This window comes from Nematolebias whitei, chromosome 19 (assembly GCF_014905685.2).
Source record: "Nematolebias whitei isolate Nwh7 chromosome 19, NemWhi1, whole genome shotgun sequence".
Taxonomy (NCBI): domain Eukaryota; kingdom Metazoa; phylum Chordata; class Actinopteri; order Cyprinodontiformes; family Rivulidae; genus Nematolebias; species Nematolebias whitei.
In genome coordinates this window covers 32,285,573-32,302,553 of record NC_056516.1, presented here as the reverse complement: position 1 = coordinate 32,302,553, position 16,981 = coordinate 32,285,573, and the positions used below count along the sequence as shown (strand labels likewise).

Sequence of the window (16,981 nt, the reverse complement as noted above, 5' to 3'; positions counted from 1 at the left end):
AAATAAGTTTGAACGTATCGGCATATTGGATATCGGCCAAAAATCCATACAAATATACAAACTGATGAATACATTCTTAAACTGGTCACTTTAAACACCTAAATAATATCCTCTGAAAACACAAAAACAGTTTGTGTTTTAGAATAGCTGCTAGGATACTTGGTGTTTTACACGTTTTATGTTTTTTTGTATTCTGTTTGTCTATTTCAGGCTGTCATGACCATCTATAGACATAAATAGCTCGTTCCAAGCTAAAGAAAACACAACTGTTTATTTTATTCAATCTGCCATAATGGACACGTTTTATACTTTCTGTTTCTTTGAATAGATTCACTGACGCCACACCCTGCAGGTTAGACAGGAAGGACAGTGATAACACAATCTGTTCCACTCTGAACTGAAAAATACGTATCTATTTTATCCAGTTTCCTTCAAAAACAATCCAGCTGATGAATCAGAGTTTAAATATTTTCAGAAATGTTTCCCCTGATATCGTCTTCTCCTGTTTGACTCCTTTTTTTTAAAGATTTTATCAAGAATTCTTTAACCAGAAAGCCTAAAAACAGCAGATAGTATTTGTTGAGTTTGGATCATTCGGCTGAAATCCCTTCTTTTTGTTTCACCAGAAAACCAAACAAAGAAAGAAAAGCTTCTGAGCAGATCCTAAGACAGACTGCGATCTATCATCAGCAGCTCAAACCGAACCAAGTTTACGGACCATAAAAACGTCTCCGTCCACCAGCCGCACATGTTGATTCAAACTTTAGTGAAATAACTTGACTGTTATCTTAGTTTGTGAAATATTCCGAAGACAAACAGATAAGACCTTTCATCATTTTTATTTCAAACAGCGGAAAAGCACCAAGTCTGACTGAAACTGTGAGACGTTTGACCAAGTGTCCTCAAACACTGACACATTAAGAGGTGATGGTCTGAAATCCAGATGCTGGTGGAGTTGTGTTGATTTTCCTCTGCTGGGGCTTTTCTTATACATTAGTTTTTCTTTTGAGGATAAAAAAGTCACAACTAAATCAGAACAGGATGAGACAAAGACAAAGAAAGTCCTTGGAGAGAAGAGGAAAAGAAAGACCTGAGGTGCATGACCGTGGTGACACAACAAAACTGGACAAGCAGGAGTGTCAAATGAGGCAAAACAGGAAAAGAGTATTGGAAAAAAAAATGGGGCAAAGAGACACAAAAATACACGTTACTGAGATTTTAAAAAAGATACAGAACACAGCTGGACAAGAGAAGCAGCATATAGAGAAATTGCGTGTGAAAATGCTTATTGCTGAAGAACTTGCTGAAAAACAGCTGAATTAAGCTAAAACGTGCTGAAATGTAGCTGAAAAGGAAGAACAAGCCTGAGTTGGCAGAAGAAAGCAAAAAGAACACATATTTGCTGAATTTGGTTTAAAGAAGCAGAAATGTGCACAAAAAATAGTAAAAGCTGAAATTAGAAAAAAAAAAAGAGTTGAAAAGTAGCCGAAAAGGTATAAAGAAGCTTAAATTACCAGAGGGAAGTGAAGAGAGCACAATTGTGCCCAATTAGACTGAAAGAAGCAGAAATGAGCACAAAAAAGTGGAAATTATCTGATAAAAGCTGAAATTAGCAAAAGACAGCTGAAAAATAGCTAAAATAGCAAAAAGAAGCTTAAATTGGCAAAAATAAGTGGAGAGAGCACATTTTTGCTAAATTAGGCTGAAAAAAAAAAGCTTAAATGACTGCAAAAGCTTTGAAATTAGCTGAAAAAGATAAAATGAGCATAAAACAGCTAAATAGTAGCTGAAATTAGTGAAACTAGCATAACTAAACTGAAAGGAGCATAACAAGCTGAAATTAGCTGAAAGACGTTAATTACGCTGCAAGTAGCAGAAATTACCATGAAAAACAAGAGTTTATCTGAAAACAGCTGAAATTAGCTACAAAATGCTAACAAGTTAGCTGAAAAGGTAGAACGAGCTTCAATTAGCAGAAGAAAGTATGAACATATGATGCCCAGTTAGGCTGAAAGAAGCAGAAAAGAGCAAAAGAAAAGTAGAAATTATCTGGGGAAGAAAAAAAAAAACTGAAATTAACAACAACAACAAAAAAAAAGCTGAAAAGTCGCTAAAAAGCTGAAAGAAGCTTAAATTACCAGAAGGAAGTGGAGTGAGCACATTTTTACTGAATTAGGCAAATAAAAGTTTAAATGAGTACAAAATATGTGGAATTAACTGATAAAGCTAAAACAGGCATAAAACAGCTAAATAGTAGCTGAAATAGCAGCAAATGCTGAAATATGCATAAATAAGCAGAAAAGAGCATAAGAAGCTGAAATTAGCAGAAAGAAGTTAAAAGAAGCTCAAAAATGTTGTAGTTAGCAGAAAGAATTTGAAAGAAGCACAAAACAGCTGAAAAACAGCTGAAAATAGCTGGAAAAAAGTTTAAATTTGCACGAGGAAGCTGAAAGAAGCTGAACCAGAACAAAATGTGAAAGGAGCAGGAAAAGGTTGTAAACAGATCTAAAGATGTGAAGGATGTAAAATGAGCTCAGTTCATTTTCTATCAGAAAAAAGTGGCAGAAAAAGCTAAATATTTAAAAAAGCTAAAGTTGAACCAATATCAAAAGTCACAGCACCCTTTTCTTGAACGAGCTGAACGTTTTGATGTACAGTAGCACAGAAATCGTGGAAGGAGAAAAGATGCTGAAAAACGTAGAGAAGAAAAATGGCTCACAAAAGAGTGAAGGCTTCATAAACGTTCACACAATTAAAGAACAAAATGAACCCGAATGATGAGTCAAAATGAAATCGTAAAACAGGAGAACAAATCCAAAGCAGGGACTCCGTCTTTTCAGACAACAAAACAAAGACGAGAATGGAAGAAAACGACAAGAAAAAGGACAATAAGACAAAGGTTCATCGCAGGCCGTGGGACACGGACGGCAGGACTCAGCTGGAGACGATCACTGATCCGATCACTGTCTTCACCGATGTGTCGAGACATAAACCTGCTTATATTAACGTGATACAGACGGCACAAAAACTATACGAAGTCCTCACAACATTCATTAAATAAAGTTGTTTAAATAAAAACAAACTAATACAGAAACTCTGATTTAATAATAGTTTATTTCTTCCTCTAAGTTTATTATGTAATAAGCAGCTTTTACTCAATAAATAACAAATACTTGTTTACGTGGTAAACATCCTGACCAAATGCCGGTATTTATAGTTTACACTTGGAAAAACACGCTGCGTTTACTATAAGTGCATCAGTTTAATTTACCTCATCTACAGGAACTAAATTTAAACCTCACCTGAGCTATAATCACATCCAGGGTCAGACTGGGAGCTGAGACGCTCCCAGTCCATGAAAACACACCCCTGTCGTTTGGGTGTGCTGATGGTGCTGATAAACAGGCCGCTGTGCCTGCTCTTTATTAGATTGGACTGCTTTTATCCACCGGCACACACCCGAACCGAGCCTGCGTCCATCAATCTGTGAGCGCGTGCGTCAGAGGAGGAGAGACTGACGCCGTTTGAATTTAGGAGAAACGTTGCAGGAGCAGTAATGAGTTGGAGATGCTTTACCGTGCCTGCCAGGAGAGAGAGCGCTAAAGTTCGGCCTTTTTTCAGTTTCACATGAGCAAAATAATCTTAAACTAGCCTTTCAAGAGGAGGGCTGAATTTATTTTCTGTGGAAAAGAATAAATGTTTGTTTAATTGTGTTTTCATTATTGTGTGAATGTTTATGAAGCAGTCACACAATTATGATCCGTTTTTCGACGCGATTCTCGTCCCGCAGGTTTCAAGCTCTTTCAAAACGTTCAGCTCTTTCAGGACAATCCTGATATGACTTTTTGTTTTGGTGCAACTTTAGCTTTTTGAAATATTTAGCCTTTTCTGACATTTTTTCCTCCTAGAAAATGAATTGAGCTCGTTTTACATTCTTCAAATCTTTAGATCTGTTTTCAGCTCCTTTCACATTTTGTTCAGGTTCAGCTTCTTTCAGATTCCTTGTGCAAAAAAACAACAACAAAAAATCAGCTACTTTCAGCTAATTTCAGCTGTTTTTTTCAGCTGTTTTGTGCTCCTTTCAGCTTTTTTCTGCTAACTATAACACTTGTGTGCTGTTTCTAAATTTTTTCTGCTAATTTCAGCTAATTTCTGCACGTTTCAGCTTTATCTGCTGTACTGTATAGATGTTTTTAGGCTAATTTTAGCTTTTTCAGCTAATTCCACGTTTTTTTAAGTCATTTAAACTTTTTTCAGCCTAATTAAGCAACATGTGCTTTCTCCACTTTCTACTGGTATTTTAAGTTTCTTCTTTTTTAACTACCGGTACTTTTCAGCTATTTTTTTTTTCTAATTTCAGCTGTTTTTCAGATAATTTCCACTTTTTTGTGCTCATTTCTGCTTCTTTCAGCGACCGCGTTATTTTTGCTTTCTTCAGGTAATTCGGCTTGTTTAACATTTCAGCTACTTTTTCTTAGCATATTTAGCTAATTGTAGCTGTTTTAAGATAAATTCTAGTTTTTCATGGTAATTTTTGCTGCTTTCAACCGAATTCACTTCTTTCTGCTAATTTCAGCTTTTTATGCTCCTTTCAGCTTTGTTCTGCTAGTTTCAGCTTTTTCTGCTATTTCAACTACGTTTTAGCTGTTTTGTGCTAATTTGAGCTTTTTCAGCTACTTCCACTTTTTTTTTTTTTTTTTAGCTCATTTCAGCTCTTGCCTTCTGGTTAAGCTTCTTTCTGCCTTTTCAGCTACTTTTCAGCTATGTTTTTGTTAATATCAGCTTTTTTAAATCTAATTACCAAATTTTTGTGCTAATTTCTGCTCATTTAAATCTAATTCTGCAAATATGTGTTCGTTATGCTATCTTCTGATAACTTTTAAGCTTGTTCTTTCATTTCAGCTACATTTCAACTTGTTTTTAGTTGATATCGGCTGTTTTTCAGTAAGTTCTTCTGTAATAAGCATTCACACTGCATTTTTGCAGGAAATGTACTTTCTCTAGTTTGAAGCAAGTACTCAGTGGCTCTAACATTTAAAAAAAAAACTTAAGCTAAACGGTTATAATCAGCCGAAATGAGCTTCCTTAAGGCGGGAGGACTCGGACTTAGAGATTGACTGAGGAGCTCCGTCATCCGGGGGAGCTGCTGCTCCTTCACATCGAAAGGAGTCAATTGAGGTGGTGCATCTGTTAAAGATGTCTTCTGCCTCCATTTAGAGCTTTTCCAGGCACGTCCTACTGGTAAGAGGTCCCGGGTCAGACCCAGAACTCGCTGGAGGGATTATATATCCTCTCTGGCCTGTGGCCTGACTACGGATAAGAGGAAGAAGACTGAGATGAAGGCGAACTGGTTTCTACTCGTGGAACCCATTTAGCTCAGGGGAAAAAAAATCATCCAAGTTTTAAATCATGCCATAACAAGGATTTGGTTTATTTAACTATGTGAAACTTTACTTTGGTACAAGTTTAAATAATATATGTGTTTAATCATAAAAATGTATGCACAATACAGTCTGGAAACATCTTCCTTCATGCTTCAGTTTGGGGCAATATTTTCTTCTTCTTTTTTCTGAATGAAATCTATATTTTGAGCAAACTATGGAGTAACTGAGAAGCAGTGGTTTAATGAATGTGAGGTTCTGGTACAAAAACGGAATTAATTTCTGCCAGACTGGAATTCAGTTCACAGAATAATTAAAAAAATATATGTTTTAACGGTTCACATTGCTCATGTTGCAGGTGCTGAATATTTATTTGTAATATTCTCATAAAAACCTAAAATCTGGAGCTTTGACTGTTTTTCAATTTATGGTTGTTCCCACCCTCCCAGCTGAAACCTGAGATCCCCCTTTCGCCTCTTGGACATATTTTTAGTCACATTCTTGGTTTCTGTCAGTTTGTTGGACTTAAATCAACAAAAGCAACAACTGAGTTCAATCATCATGTTGTTTTTAACTTAAACACACACAAATTGCTGTCATTAAAATAAATACTTGCACAAATTAAAAAAAGAAACAAACAGTGAGTGAGCCATATAGCTGCAGCACATGTTTCTGAAGATTTTTATTTTAAAATGGCGATGAGAAACTTTTGTAACAGGCGCATGTGGCGTCTCTCTGCAGGAGTGATGGGAAAGGTAGAGATGGACGAGCTGGGAGACAGAGAGATGGACTTTGCTTTGTGGGACATGACGGATGTGGTCTCTGGAGAGTTTCAGGTAAAATACAGACTTGTGATGTCATCAATGATTTTTATAAAACGACAAAATGTTCAGTTTTACTCTTTTCAACTCATGAGAGCCTCATAACTGAGATATCTTCCTCACATTCTGCTTTTGGAAACTCTAGGAACCACAAGTAAACCTGAGAGCAAAGTGCTCTGTTGAGAAAATATGTAACAATAAAATCTCTAATATATGATGGATCTAGGTTGTTGAGGGCTTTGTAGGTTAGAAGTAGGATTTTGAGTTCAATTCCGAATTCTGTTTTAAAATATCAAATTTAAAACCTGACACGATTTAGAAAATGTTCAGAAGGAGTGACCTAAAATAAGATTCACCTTTAGATGAAAACACGCAGAGAGACTCCTACAGTTGTTTGTCTTGACACCTGTCTTCATCCCGTTTGAGGACATGTTGGAAAACCATCCGGTCTAAATCATCTCTGAAACAAATAATCCAGCTGAACAACAACGACACATAGCGTATGACTCTGTGTGATTATTCATTGAACAGGAGAAATGATTCAGTAGATTTACTGTTAGAACCAGTAAATTGTTGTAATCCCGTCAGTTTCTAACACGTTGGTGGAGAATCTTTGGTCCACTTTTTGCTACAATATCATTGAAACGTGTTTGAGACGCTGTGGAAGGAACTTCACAGATGTGAGTACAATCAGGATATTTTTCTAACATTTTATTCTAGTTATTTTATTTTTTAGCTTCTAATTGGCTCCCTGTCAAATTCAAAATTGAATTCAAAATCTTACTTCTAACCTACAAAGCCCTCAACAACCTAGCCCCATCGCATATTAGTGATCTGATTGTTCCATCTTTTCCTAACAGAGCACTTCGCTCTCAGACTGCAGGTTTACTTGTGGTTCCTAGAGTTTCCAGAAGCAGAATGGGAGGAAGATCTTCCAGTTATCAGGCTCCTCTCTTGTGGAATCAACTTCCAGTTTCTGTCCGAGAGGCTGACACATTATCCAGTTATAAGACTGGGCTTAATATTTTCCTTTTTGATTAATCCTATAGTTAGGGTTGGCTGGTTATGCTGCCATAGACTTTGACTATTAGAAGACAAATTGACCTCATTTCCGTAAATAAATTGCTAAAATTGAACAGTTTTCATTTGAGACTATATCTATCTTAACATGTGATTCTTGACCTGCCATTGTGTATCTGTTCCTCCTTCTTGTTAAACTCGAATCAGTCTGCTCCTCACATAAATAATGTTATTAACTTACTTTATATATATATGAATGTTTCTGTTCAGTGCTCTGAGACAACTTCTGTTGTGACTTGATGCTTTATAAATAAATTGAATTTAATTGTTTTGCTGAAGTAAGTAAGTCAATTTTATTTATATAGCACCTTTTACAGGTCAGAAACCACAAAGTGCTTTACAGAATACAAGACATAAAAACACAAGATAAAAGATAAGACACAAAAGATAAAACAGCATGTGTATGACATGACAAAATAAAATGAATTAAAAGCCAATCTGAACAAATGTGTCTTCAGCTGCTTTTTTAAAAGTATTAAGAGAATCGAGGCAGAACAAAGTCGGAGGCAATGCATTCCACAGTCTGGGGGCCACAGCCCTAAAATCTTGATCCCCTCTGGTCTTAAAATGAGTCTGTGGGACCATTAACAGACTTTGACTGGAAGATCTGAGGCTCCGAGAGGAGGAGAAGGGCTCTTAAAGGTCAGAAATGTAGACTGGGGCTTGACCACTCGGGGCTCTAAAAGTAAGAACTAAAATTGTAAAATTGAATTCTAAAAAGTACCGGTAGCCAATGTAAAGAGATTAAAACTGGTGTTATGTGCGGTCTTTTCAGTGTGCTCGCTAAAAGCCTTACTGTCTGCAAACGATCAAGATCCTTCTTGATCAAACAAATGAAAAGACTGTTACAATAATCCAGACGGGATGAAATAAAAGCATGGACAATCATCTCTAATTCGGCTTTTGACACGATTTAAATAATTATCCTGTTGAATAAGTTAATTTTGCAGCTGTTGGACTGCTCCATGTTTGATCCTACAGAGTTCAGAGTTGACTTTATGACTGCGAGGTGCCTACAGTAGATCATGTACCTGCACAACAAGCCCAAGTCATCCTCCGCCACCATGCTGAACAACTAAAATGTGCTTATATTTTGTTTGTTTTTCTCCTAACGTGGCCAGACATCAAGAACAGCGTTCCAAACGTTTTTATTTTGTTCTAACGTTGCAAACCTGAGCTGTCCTGCTGCATTCTTTTCAAACCCAAGAGCCTTTTTCCTTTCAGCTCCTCCATGCTGACCACATACATTTAGTTTTTTCAAAAGTCACTGTCATGAACTTTAGGATATCTCAGGTCATTTCAGGGTTTGACCTTTAGGTGAATTTGCTGAGACCTTCACTTCTGGAAAGATTGCCAGCTGTCTTTGAAGTTTTCCACTAGAGCTGCATAAAACTATTATTGTTGAGGATTTGAATTAGGGATGCACTTCCGATACCGATACCTGTGGTTTTTGTTGTCAGTAGATACCGATCCGATACAGAAAACTGCTGAATTAACTTAAAACATTTGTTTATTTTAAAACACAGACAAAAATGTACTGAATTACAAATTTATTGAAAACCCTGCATCAGTACAGCACTCTTAACCACACCAGTAGGTTCACAAGCTTGGCCAAACGTGCAAAAACAACACAACTTTAATTTGTTCAGTCAGTGCAGTTATGAGTAACATTCAATGTAAAATAAATAATAATAAAGATACTGAAGCTGACAAAACAATAGGTTGACAACTTTGGTATAAAATGGTTCAGGAATTCTTCATATAATGTAAAATAAATATTAAAGGAGCTGAAATAAGAGGAAAAAACAATAACTTCACTAGCTTGGTTGGCAGATATTTAAAATAAACAGCAATTAGCTCCTGTCTTTATGGATCGGTCACATTATCACGATACCCAATCAATAATATTTTTTTTTAATCTCGTACCGATGATATCTAATAAGTGCATCTCTATCAATACCCGATCGAGAATTTTTCTCAATCTCGTACCAATATCGATACTAATATAGAATCGGTGCATCTCTAATTTAAATGTCAGATTTCCTTGTAATAATAAAAAAAACGCTCCTGCTGTCTTTCCCTCCTCCATCACATCAATCACGTGTGCTCCAGCTTTTAGCCTTTAGATCAGGGTTGAGCATGAAGAGTTGTGTTTGGTGAAACACATTGTTGGAATAAAAAGCCTCCGTGTACCGTGAACAAACAGGCATGTGAAACACAGTGATGGAGTTTGCTGGACAGGCGTGTAACTCCAGATGTTTGCTGCTGTGTTTCAGGTGGTGTGTGTTTATAACGGGAGCATGAAGCAGCTGGTTCTGCAGAAAGGGCTGAACTTCCAGTGGCCCGGAGGCTCCCCACCTCCAGACGTCCCCGAATGTGGCTTCAAAAACGACAACCCAGCCTGCCTCACACGTATGTTCTGAAATCACAAACGCATATATGATTACAGATGTAAACAGACACTTTTACAGCCTCCATTTTATTTGTTTAATTTTCATGTTTTTTTGACTTTGTATTTTGGAGGAAAGAGACTCGAGAGGGAATTAAAACATCCCTGTTTGGAGCAATACTCTCCAGCATTTCATGCAGCAAATATTCCCCAAGGTTTTCCAAGAAAGAAGGAATTATATAATCTCAGAGCTCAGGGTCTTCCCAAGGGTTTCCTCCTCGTGTGATACGTTCGAAACGACTCCGAGGGAAGGCGTTCAGGAAACATCCTAATCAGATGCCTGGACTTCCTCAAAACAATGAAACAGTTACAGAGTCCTTAAAACATTTCTGGGACTTCAGCTGCTCTTTCATTCATTTGTGCTCTATTACCTGACTATTTTTAGAGTTTATTTTTTTATTTTTTGGATTGTTTGTTTAAGCCCACTTGACTCTGACCTATGTTATCACTCAGGCATACAAGTGTTGTTCACCAGACAACGCAGCACAGAACCAGTTTTAATCAAAACTTTAGACACTTTGTTACCTGCAGCCTTTACAAAGACAGATTTATGTTTACTTCTTTATTTAAAGTTGTGACAAATACCAAAAAAAAAAAATTACACAGTTTGACACAAAAGAGTATTTTATCTCCAACAAAGTGATTCCTCTCAGGTCCTGCGCAGGTCTTTCTTAATTTATTTATTTATTTGATATTTTCAGACAACTTGAAGTTTCTTAAATATATATATGGTGTTTTTTTTTATAGATATTTTTCATTTGATAGTTTTGTTTTTTTAGGTCTGACCATCAAACATTTTGTACAGTGGTATATATATACGCATCCTAATCTCATTGTACTTGTGTATAATGACAATAAAGGCATTCTGATTCCGATCATCTTGCACAAATACAATAAATTTAAAGACACGGCGTTGGAAACCACTAAAAACCATCAAACACGTCTTCTGGCAAATTGTGGTTTGCTGCACACAGAATCGTCTCCGTGCACAGACCTGAAGTCTGATGGTTGCTTCTTTCCCTTCTCGCCCACACAGGTACAGTAACAATGCATCAGATGGTTGCCATGGTGATCTGCTTTGTCTTTGTCATCATTCTCACCATCACCATCTTTATCTACAGGTGAGATATACACACATGCAAAATTTAGGCTTCCACTGACAAATGTACACCTATTTTAGATGTTTTAAAGACTTTAAGTTACAACAGCAACAATTTCAGTGACTTTTGCCTTATTTTACTTCAGCTGACACGCAATAAACTCATAAGATTTTACCAGATTTAATATCAGAAGTAAATAGTAACAGTTGTGCTACAATAACTGTGTATTATTTAGCTTTTTTTTAAAGTATTGTCTGTAATTTTTTTGTACCTAATTAGGTTTGGTTTAAAATATATTTCACATTATAAATTAAATCTAATACAAATTTTCAAGAAATCAAAGGCAATGAAATAAATCATGTCCCAGAAACGGACTGAATAAGAAATGACAATGAACAAGGTGAGTCAGCAGAAAGACAAACTCATCCCTTTCTGCTGCAGCTGAGATCAGCAGAATGAAGCAAAACCCTCTTTTAGGAAACCACAGAGCAAGCGTTCGTTCGTCTTGAAGCATGACAGTAACGTTTAATAAACCGTACAACACGTTTAATAGCAATATTTATGTTTTGGATGTCAAATGTGAACAATATAAAAGAAAACTGTAAACTGTATACTGAATGGCAGGCAAGTTATGAAAAGGTATTTAAAGCAGTTGCCATGTGGTTCATTTGACGTGTTTTTAAGTGAAGCGCTTTTGCACTAAAGATAATTTCGAACTGGGCTGCAACTCAAAATTATATATATCGTATTTTTCGCTGTATAAGTCGCACCTTTTTGTATAAATTTGAACGCCATGTGACTTATACACCGAAGCAACTAATATACGTTTTTCCCCATGTTTATAATCCAATTTTTGGCTGAGATTTGACGATTTCATTCATTCTGACATGGAAAATATTGAACACTACCATTTTCAGCCACTAGAGGGCCCTCGACTAATATGGCAAGCCAAAAGTCTCATTAATAGGTAAAAGTGGCTATTAATGAGAGACTTGGCTTGCCATACTGAGCAACATTAGTCTTGTTCCGGAACTCCTCAGCTGCATTTCGGCGCGTCACCCAGGCGAAATGCAGCTGATTTGACCATTAAAGTGCATTTTTTAAGCAAAAGTTCAACTGAGACACACCTTTACTATAATGTCGAGCAAACAAATAATTGTTTTTAGGTGGTTATCTTGTTAAATTTTGACAAAATGCACAGCGAGTTCTCCCTCTGCGCGCTCCCGCTTATGCGAATCGATTTTTAAAATGCAACTGATTTGACCGTCAAAGTGCATTTATTAAGGAAAAGTTCAACGGAGACACACCTTTACTATAATTTCGAGCAAACAAATAATTGTTTTTAAGTGTTAAGCTTGTTAAATTCTTGTTAAAGTCCTCCCGTGCACGCTCCCGCGACCGCCATTTGGCAGCCAATCGATTTTTGGCACAACACCGGCCCACGTTTCCAGGTGGTCAACGGTGACACATAACAGATGTGACATATACGTCACAGTGATCTATTTATGTTTTTTTTTTCACTTTATTAGACATATTTGAACTGATGCGACTTATACAACGGTGCGACGTGTACGGCTGCATGTACGGTACTGCAAAAATAAAAACTAATTTTCAGCTGCAGTCTCACTGAAGTTTCAGTGCTTATGACCAAGTGACCAACAATTCATGCAGCACATACTGCGTAGCTAATTTCTAAAAATTAAAGCATATTTTTAAATGAAGGACGTGCAAAACTGTATTATTGGCTGTGCACATTAATTCGTTGCTCATTTCTTTCCACATTGTACCCGCTTTGGCAGCAGCCCTCAAGTTTATGAGCTAATCTATTGAAGTAGACAAATTTGGACGTTTTTTAATAATTATTATTTATGTGGTTTTGTTCAGACTTGCATTTTGTTGGAGGAGAGCTCCTGAGATGCTCATTACAAAATCAAAAAAGGGTTAAAAATACTCACGTGTGTTGTGGCACAGATTTTTTTTAAATGTTCACTCTTGAAGCTGTTTGCCAACAGTTGCAGCCCAGAGCGATACTACCTTAAATGATGCATGGCGCCTTGTCAAATGTTTTAAATGCCCTGCTTTATTATTGCGCTTGTATTTAAAAATAAATAAATAAATAAATAAAAACTACTATAGAAATCAAAATATTTAAATGAATATTAATGTATAAATATAAAAAATATGACAAGAAAAGTTTACCCTCTTCCTATTTCTACTGTATGGGAGAGTCCCTCTTCTCAGTCAGTTTTTGATCATTTATTCATTAAATAAATTAGCCACACAGGAAAGGAGAAGATCTTTTTTGCCCAGGTTTAATGTTGCAAAATGAACAGTGTTGAGAACCATCAGGATGCTGCATCATGCCCGGATCACAAAGTCTGCCCACAGGCAGTATAAGGAAGTGTCTTTTTATAATACTTATCAGACAGAGGCAAGGTCAAGACATCTGTTTCCAGCTTAGGGCCTTGAGGTTTCAGGTGTGCCTGCTCCTTCAGACTTCACTTCGCCAAGACAAAACAACTCTAACGCACACATGTGGTTTATTTGACAGTAGTACATGAAACACATCCATGACCTTTACATCTCCATCCACTTTAGTGCTGTTTTAACCTCTGGTTACAAAGTCCCAGATATCCCCAGACACTGAAATTACTCAGATTAATTCCTACTTGTTGTTCTTGTTAGAACAACTGCTTCATTACGGAGTTAAAGTGACCAAGCAAACTAGTTTCTATCGCCACCACCCGGCTGACCGTGCACTCCAGAGCAATTTTTGAAAAGAGTCTGATTTGCATGGTTTTCCTGCATTTTCGCTCCTGAAACGAATCAGAAACGCGCACGTATTTGCACTTCTGTGCATGTGAACGTTCACAGACAATCCTTTGATGATTAAGAAAAAAGTTGTCTTTGCTCGACTTTTCATATCTCCAGCTTAGAAGTTTACTTTGGTTCACACACACAAAGTAAATTGATGCACAAGATCACACCCGGTTTTGTGGCAGTTTGAACTCTCACAGCACCTCTTTCTCTCTCTCCATTTTATTTGTATTTCTTTCTCCTGTCCCTCTTTCCCTCCCTTCTTTTTTTCACACATCCTCTTCCTTTATTTCCTTCCTTCTGTCTGTCATAAATAGGGAGATCACAGCGAGGCCCAGAATGAGGGGGTGGAGAGTTAATATTTAAAAACATAAAGAGATTTTAGAAGGCGCTGACAGTTTTCTGCTTCGTCCTCACTTTCTTAGAAGTTTAGGAGACTGAACAGTAATAAACTCGTTTGCATGTGTTAAATTATTGTGAATTATTCTGTTACTTTATTAAAATTAGGTGAACAAACATATTGTTCACTATTTGCACATTACACAAGATAAAGGTTATTATTATACTGGTTAAATACCCTTGATATTAATGAAATATGACAGCAGATGACTTGTATGTTTATTAACGTATGTTAAAAAAAATAGCTGTAATCTGTGGATGTTTTGTGGTAAACATAAATCAGCTAAAGTTACTGGTATTTAAGTTAACTACAGAGAGCTGGATATAGATGAAGTCTAAAGACGGTGCGGCGTTTTATACAGGAAAACATGAACAAACCTTGTATTTTGATGTCCTGCTGTTTTTGTATATTAAATATTAATAAAGATACGGAGCAAAAACTTTAGGTGTATGTGGATTTTTTTTTTAAACAACTAAAAACTGACAACTTTTCATTCAACCTTTATTTAGACAGGTAAATCCCATTGAGCCTCAAGGACTACATCAGAGTATTTAGTGATAAAACCAACTTTATTTATAAATTAAACAGGGCTGATTAACACTTTTATAATGTTTGCAACCTATAAAGACCTTCAAGTTTTCTCTTTTAATGCAGAAAAGTAAAACTAATCTTTTCATGCATCTTTTCAGATACACAAAACTTGTGCCCCCCCATAATAAATGTTAGTTTAGGTTTTTTAAAGTGGAATTTTGTGAAATATCATCTTGTCTATTGCAGATAGCCTTCTGAATGGCCTCGAATTAGAGAAACAAAGTTTATTTCTCACCAGACCGATAGTCGGAGTCTCTTTAAGAACCTTCGCTTCCGTCTCTGTCTCACTGTTTAACTCTCTGTCCCCATCTCCCAATGTTTCCTCCTTTATTTTTAACACACACCTAATTATCGACTCTACAAACACACGCACACACACCTGTCCTCCTGTCTGTTGAATAGGAAGTTGAAGCTAGAGAGTGAACTGGCTGCCCAGCTGTGGAGAGTCTCCTGGGAGGACATCCAGATGAGCAACCTGGAGAAAACCATGCGGAGAACTTGCAGCCGGCTCACCATGTCTCTGGTAAAAGCGTGAATTATTTCAGCGTAGACCTTGAACCTGGTTCTGGTTTCTGATTGTCACACCTGCACTATAATATTTCAGTGTTCCCTCATTTGGTGTAAGCAAAACTTTTAGCAAGCGTCAGAAGTTACGCACAAGTTGAAGTTTTTTTCTTGTTTGGATGATGAGACACTTTGAGCAACAACCATTGGAGTTAAATCCCTCAGGATCACTTTTGTGTTCAGGTCAAAATAAATTTACCGTATTTTTCGGACTATAAGGCGCATTTAAAATCCTGTAATTTTCACAAAAATCGACAGTGAGCCTTTTGTATTAATTCTGGTTGTGTTACTGACCTGGAACTGGTTTTATGTGTTACAACTGAACAATGTTGAGAGTTATTGTGAATGAGTTGAGTAAAGTTTGACTTATCTGACTGTTTTGTTCCACTTAATGCGCCTTATAGTCCGAAAAATACGGTACTGTCACTGAACTTAAAGCGTCCTTCTGCTGTGAACATCCATTTCAATCTCAATGTCTAACTCTTTGCTTGTCCACAGAAAGGATCCAACTATGGTTCTTTGATGACAATGGAGGGAAACTTTCAGATCTACACCAAAACTGGATACTACAAGGTGTTTGACCCACAACAACTGTGTTAAATCATTCCGACAGTGTTGTCAAAGGAAGATGCGTGAAGAGATAACCTTGCACTGTTTTCTCTCCCTCAGGGCAATCTGGCAGCCATCAAGTATATTAATAAAAAGCGCATTGAACTGACGAGGAAGGTTTTGTTTGAGCTGAAGCATGTAAGAATTCTGGAAAACGTTGATTTTTGAGCATCTTAATTCAGGTTAAGTCGTCCTGGCTGTGAGACGTTAGCGGATTTGATGTGGTTTGTATCTCTGTGTTTCTACAGATGCGAGATGTTCATAACGAACATCTGACTCGTTTCATCGGTGCCTGCCTTGACCCACCAAACATGTGCATCATCACGGAGTACTGTCCCAGAGGGAGCCTTCAGGTACACAATGAACACAACAGTACTTGTTACCTATCTGACAAATATCAGTGTCTCTGTCATTCATGAATATTCCTTTAATAATTATCAGTATCTCTCAAAACCAAGAGCACCTTAAATAAACCAATAATCCAGGTTTGTTCACAGCAAAACAACATTTTAATTAAAGGTCTGGTTATTCTTTGAATGAATTCATATCGCCTGCTGCCTTTAGACTAAGATTATCTTACAGTGAGATCGTATCATACAGCTGTTTTGTAAACTATGATCTCATCCAATATTGTGAGATTTCAAGCAGCCTTCTCGATAGCAGTGAAAATGTTGGTTCACACAGACTGTTTATGGCAATAAATAAACAAGGCCTTGTTTTTGGTCAGACTTACTCGTGTCTCTCGGTCTTCGGACATGGAGGTTTTATTATAATAATCTTTTCCATTTTTAAATTGTTTTTCGCTTGTACTGACCCAGAGATACGAGCGAGCTGCAGGTGCACCAGTTAATGACGTCCTGCTCTGATTCTGCAGCCTGCATGCATGTGAAACAATGTTTTAGTACTAAATGTTTACTTGAGCACATTTCAATTTTCAAGTGTGTATTTGTTTTTCACTTCCAAACTAAAATTATTTTGTCGGATGAGAGATTAGAGGCGGGACTCCGCAGTGACTCTGGCCGGGAAACACATAAATCTTCTGGGGTAAACTGAACTACCGTATTTTCCACCGTTAACGTCGCTCCACCCTATAAGTTGCATCAGTCCAAATATGTCTAATAAAGTGGAAAAATCCATAAATATGTCGCTTTGCCGTATACGTCGTGTCT

General features: G+C 36.9%; 1 protein-coding gene across 1 annotated transcript in view; it reads left to right on the top strand.

Moving 5' to 3' along the window:
- npr1a (natriuretic peptide receptor 1a) overlaps positions 1-16,981 on the top strand; it is a 44,583-nt gene that overhangs the window by 15,112 nt on the left and 12,490 nt on the right. Inside the window, exons 2-8 of the mRNA XM_037693004.1 lie at positions 6,123-6,196; positions 9,538-9,694; positions 10,768-10,852; positions 15,042-15,162; positions 15,702-15,776; positions 15,873-15,950; positions 16,061-16,165. Of these exons, the coding sequence (XP_037548932.1) occupies positions 6,123-6,196; positions 9,538-9,694; positions 10,768-10,852; positions 15,042-15,162; positions 15,702-15,776; positions 15,873-15,950; positions 16,061-16,165 (695 nt within the window). The remainder of the gene's footprint in view (positions 1-6,122; positions 6,197-9,537; positions 9,695-10,767; positions 10,853-15,041; positions 15,163-15,701; positions 15,777-15,872; positions 15,951-16,060; positions 16,166-16,981) is intronic.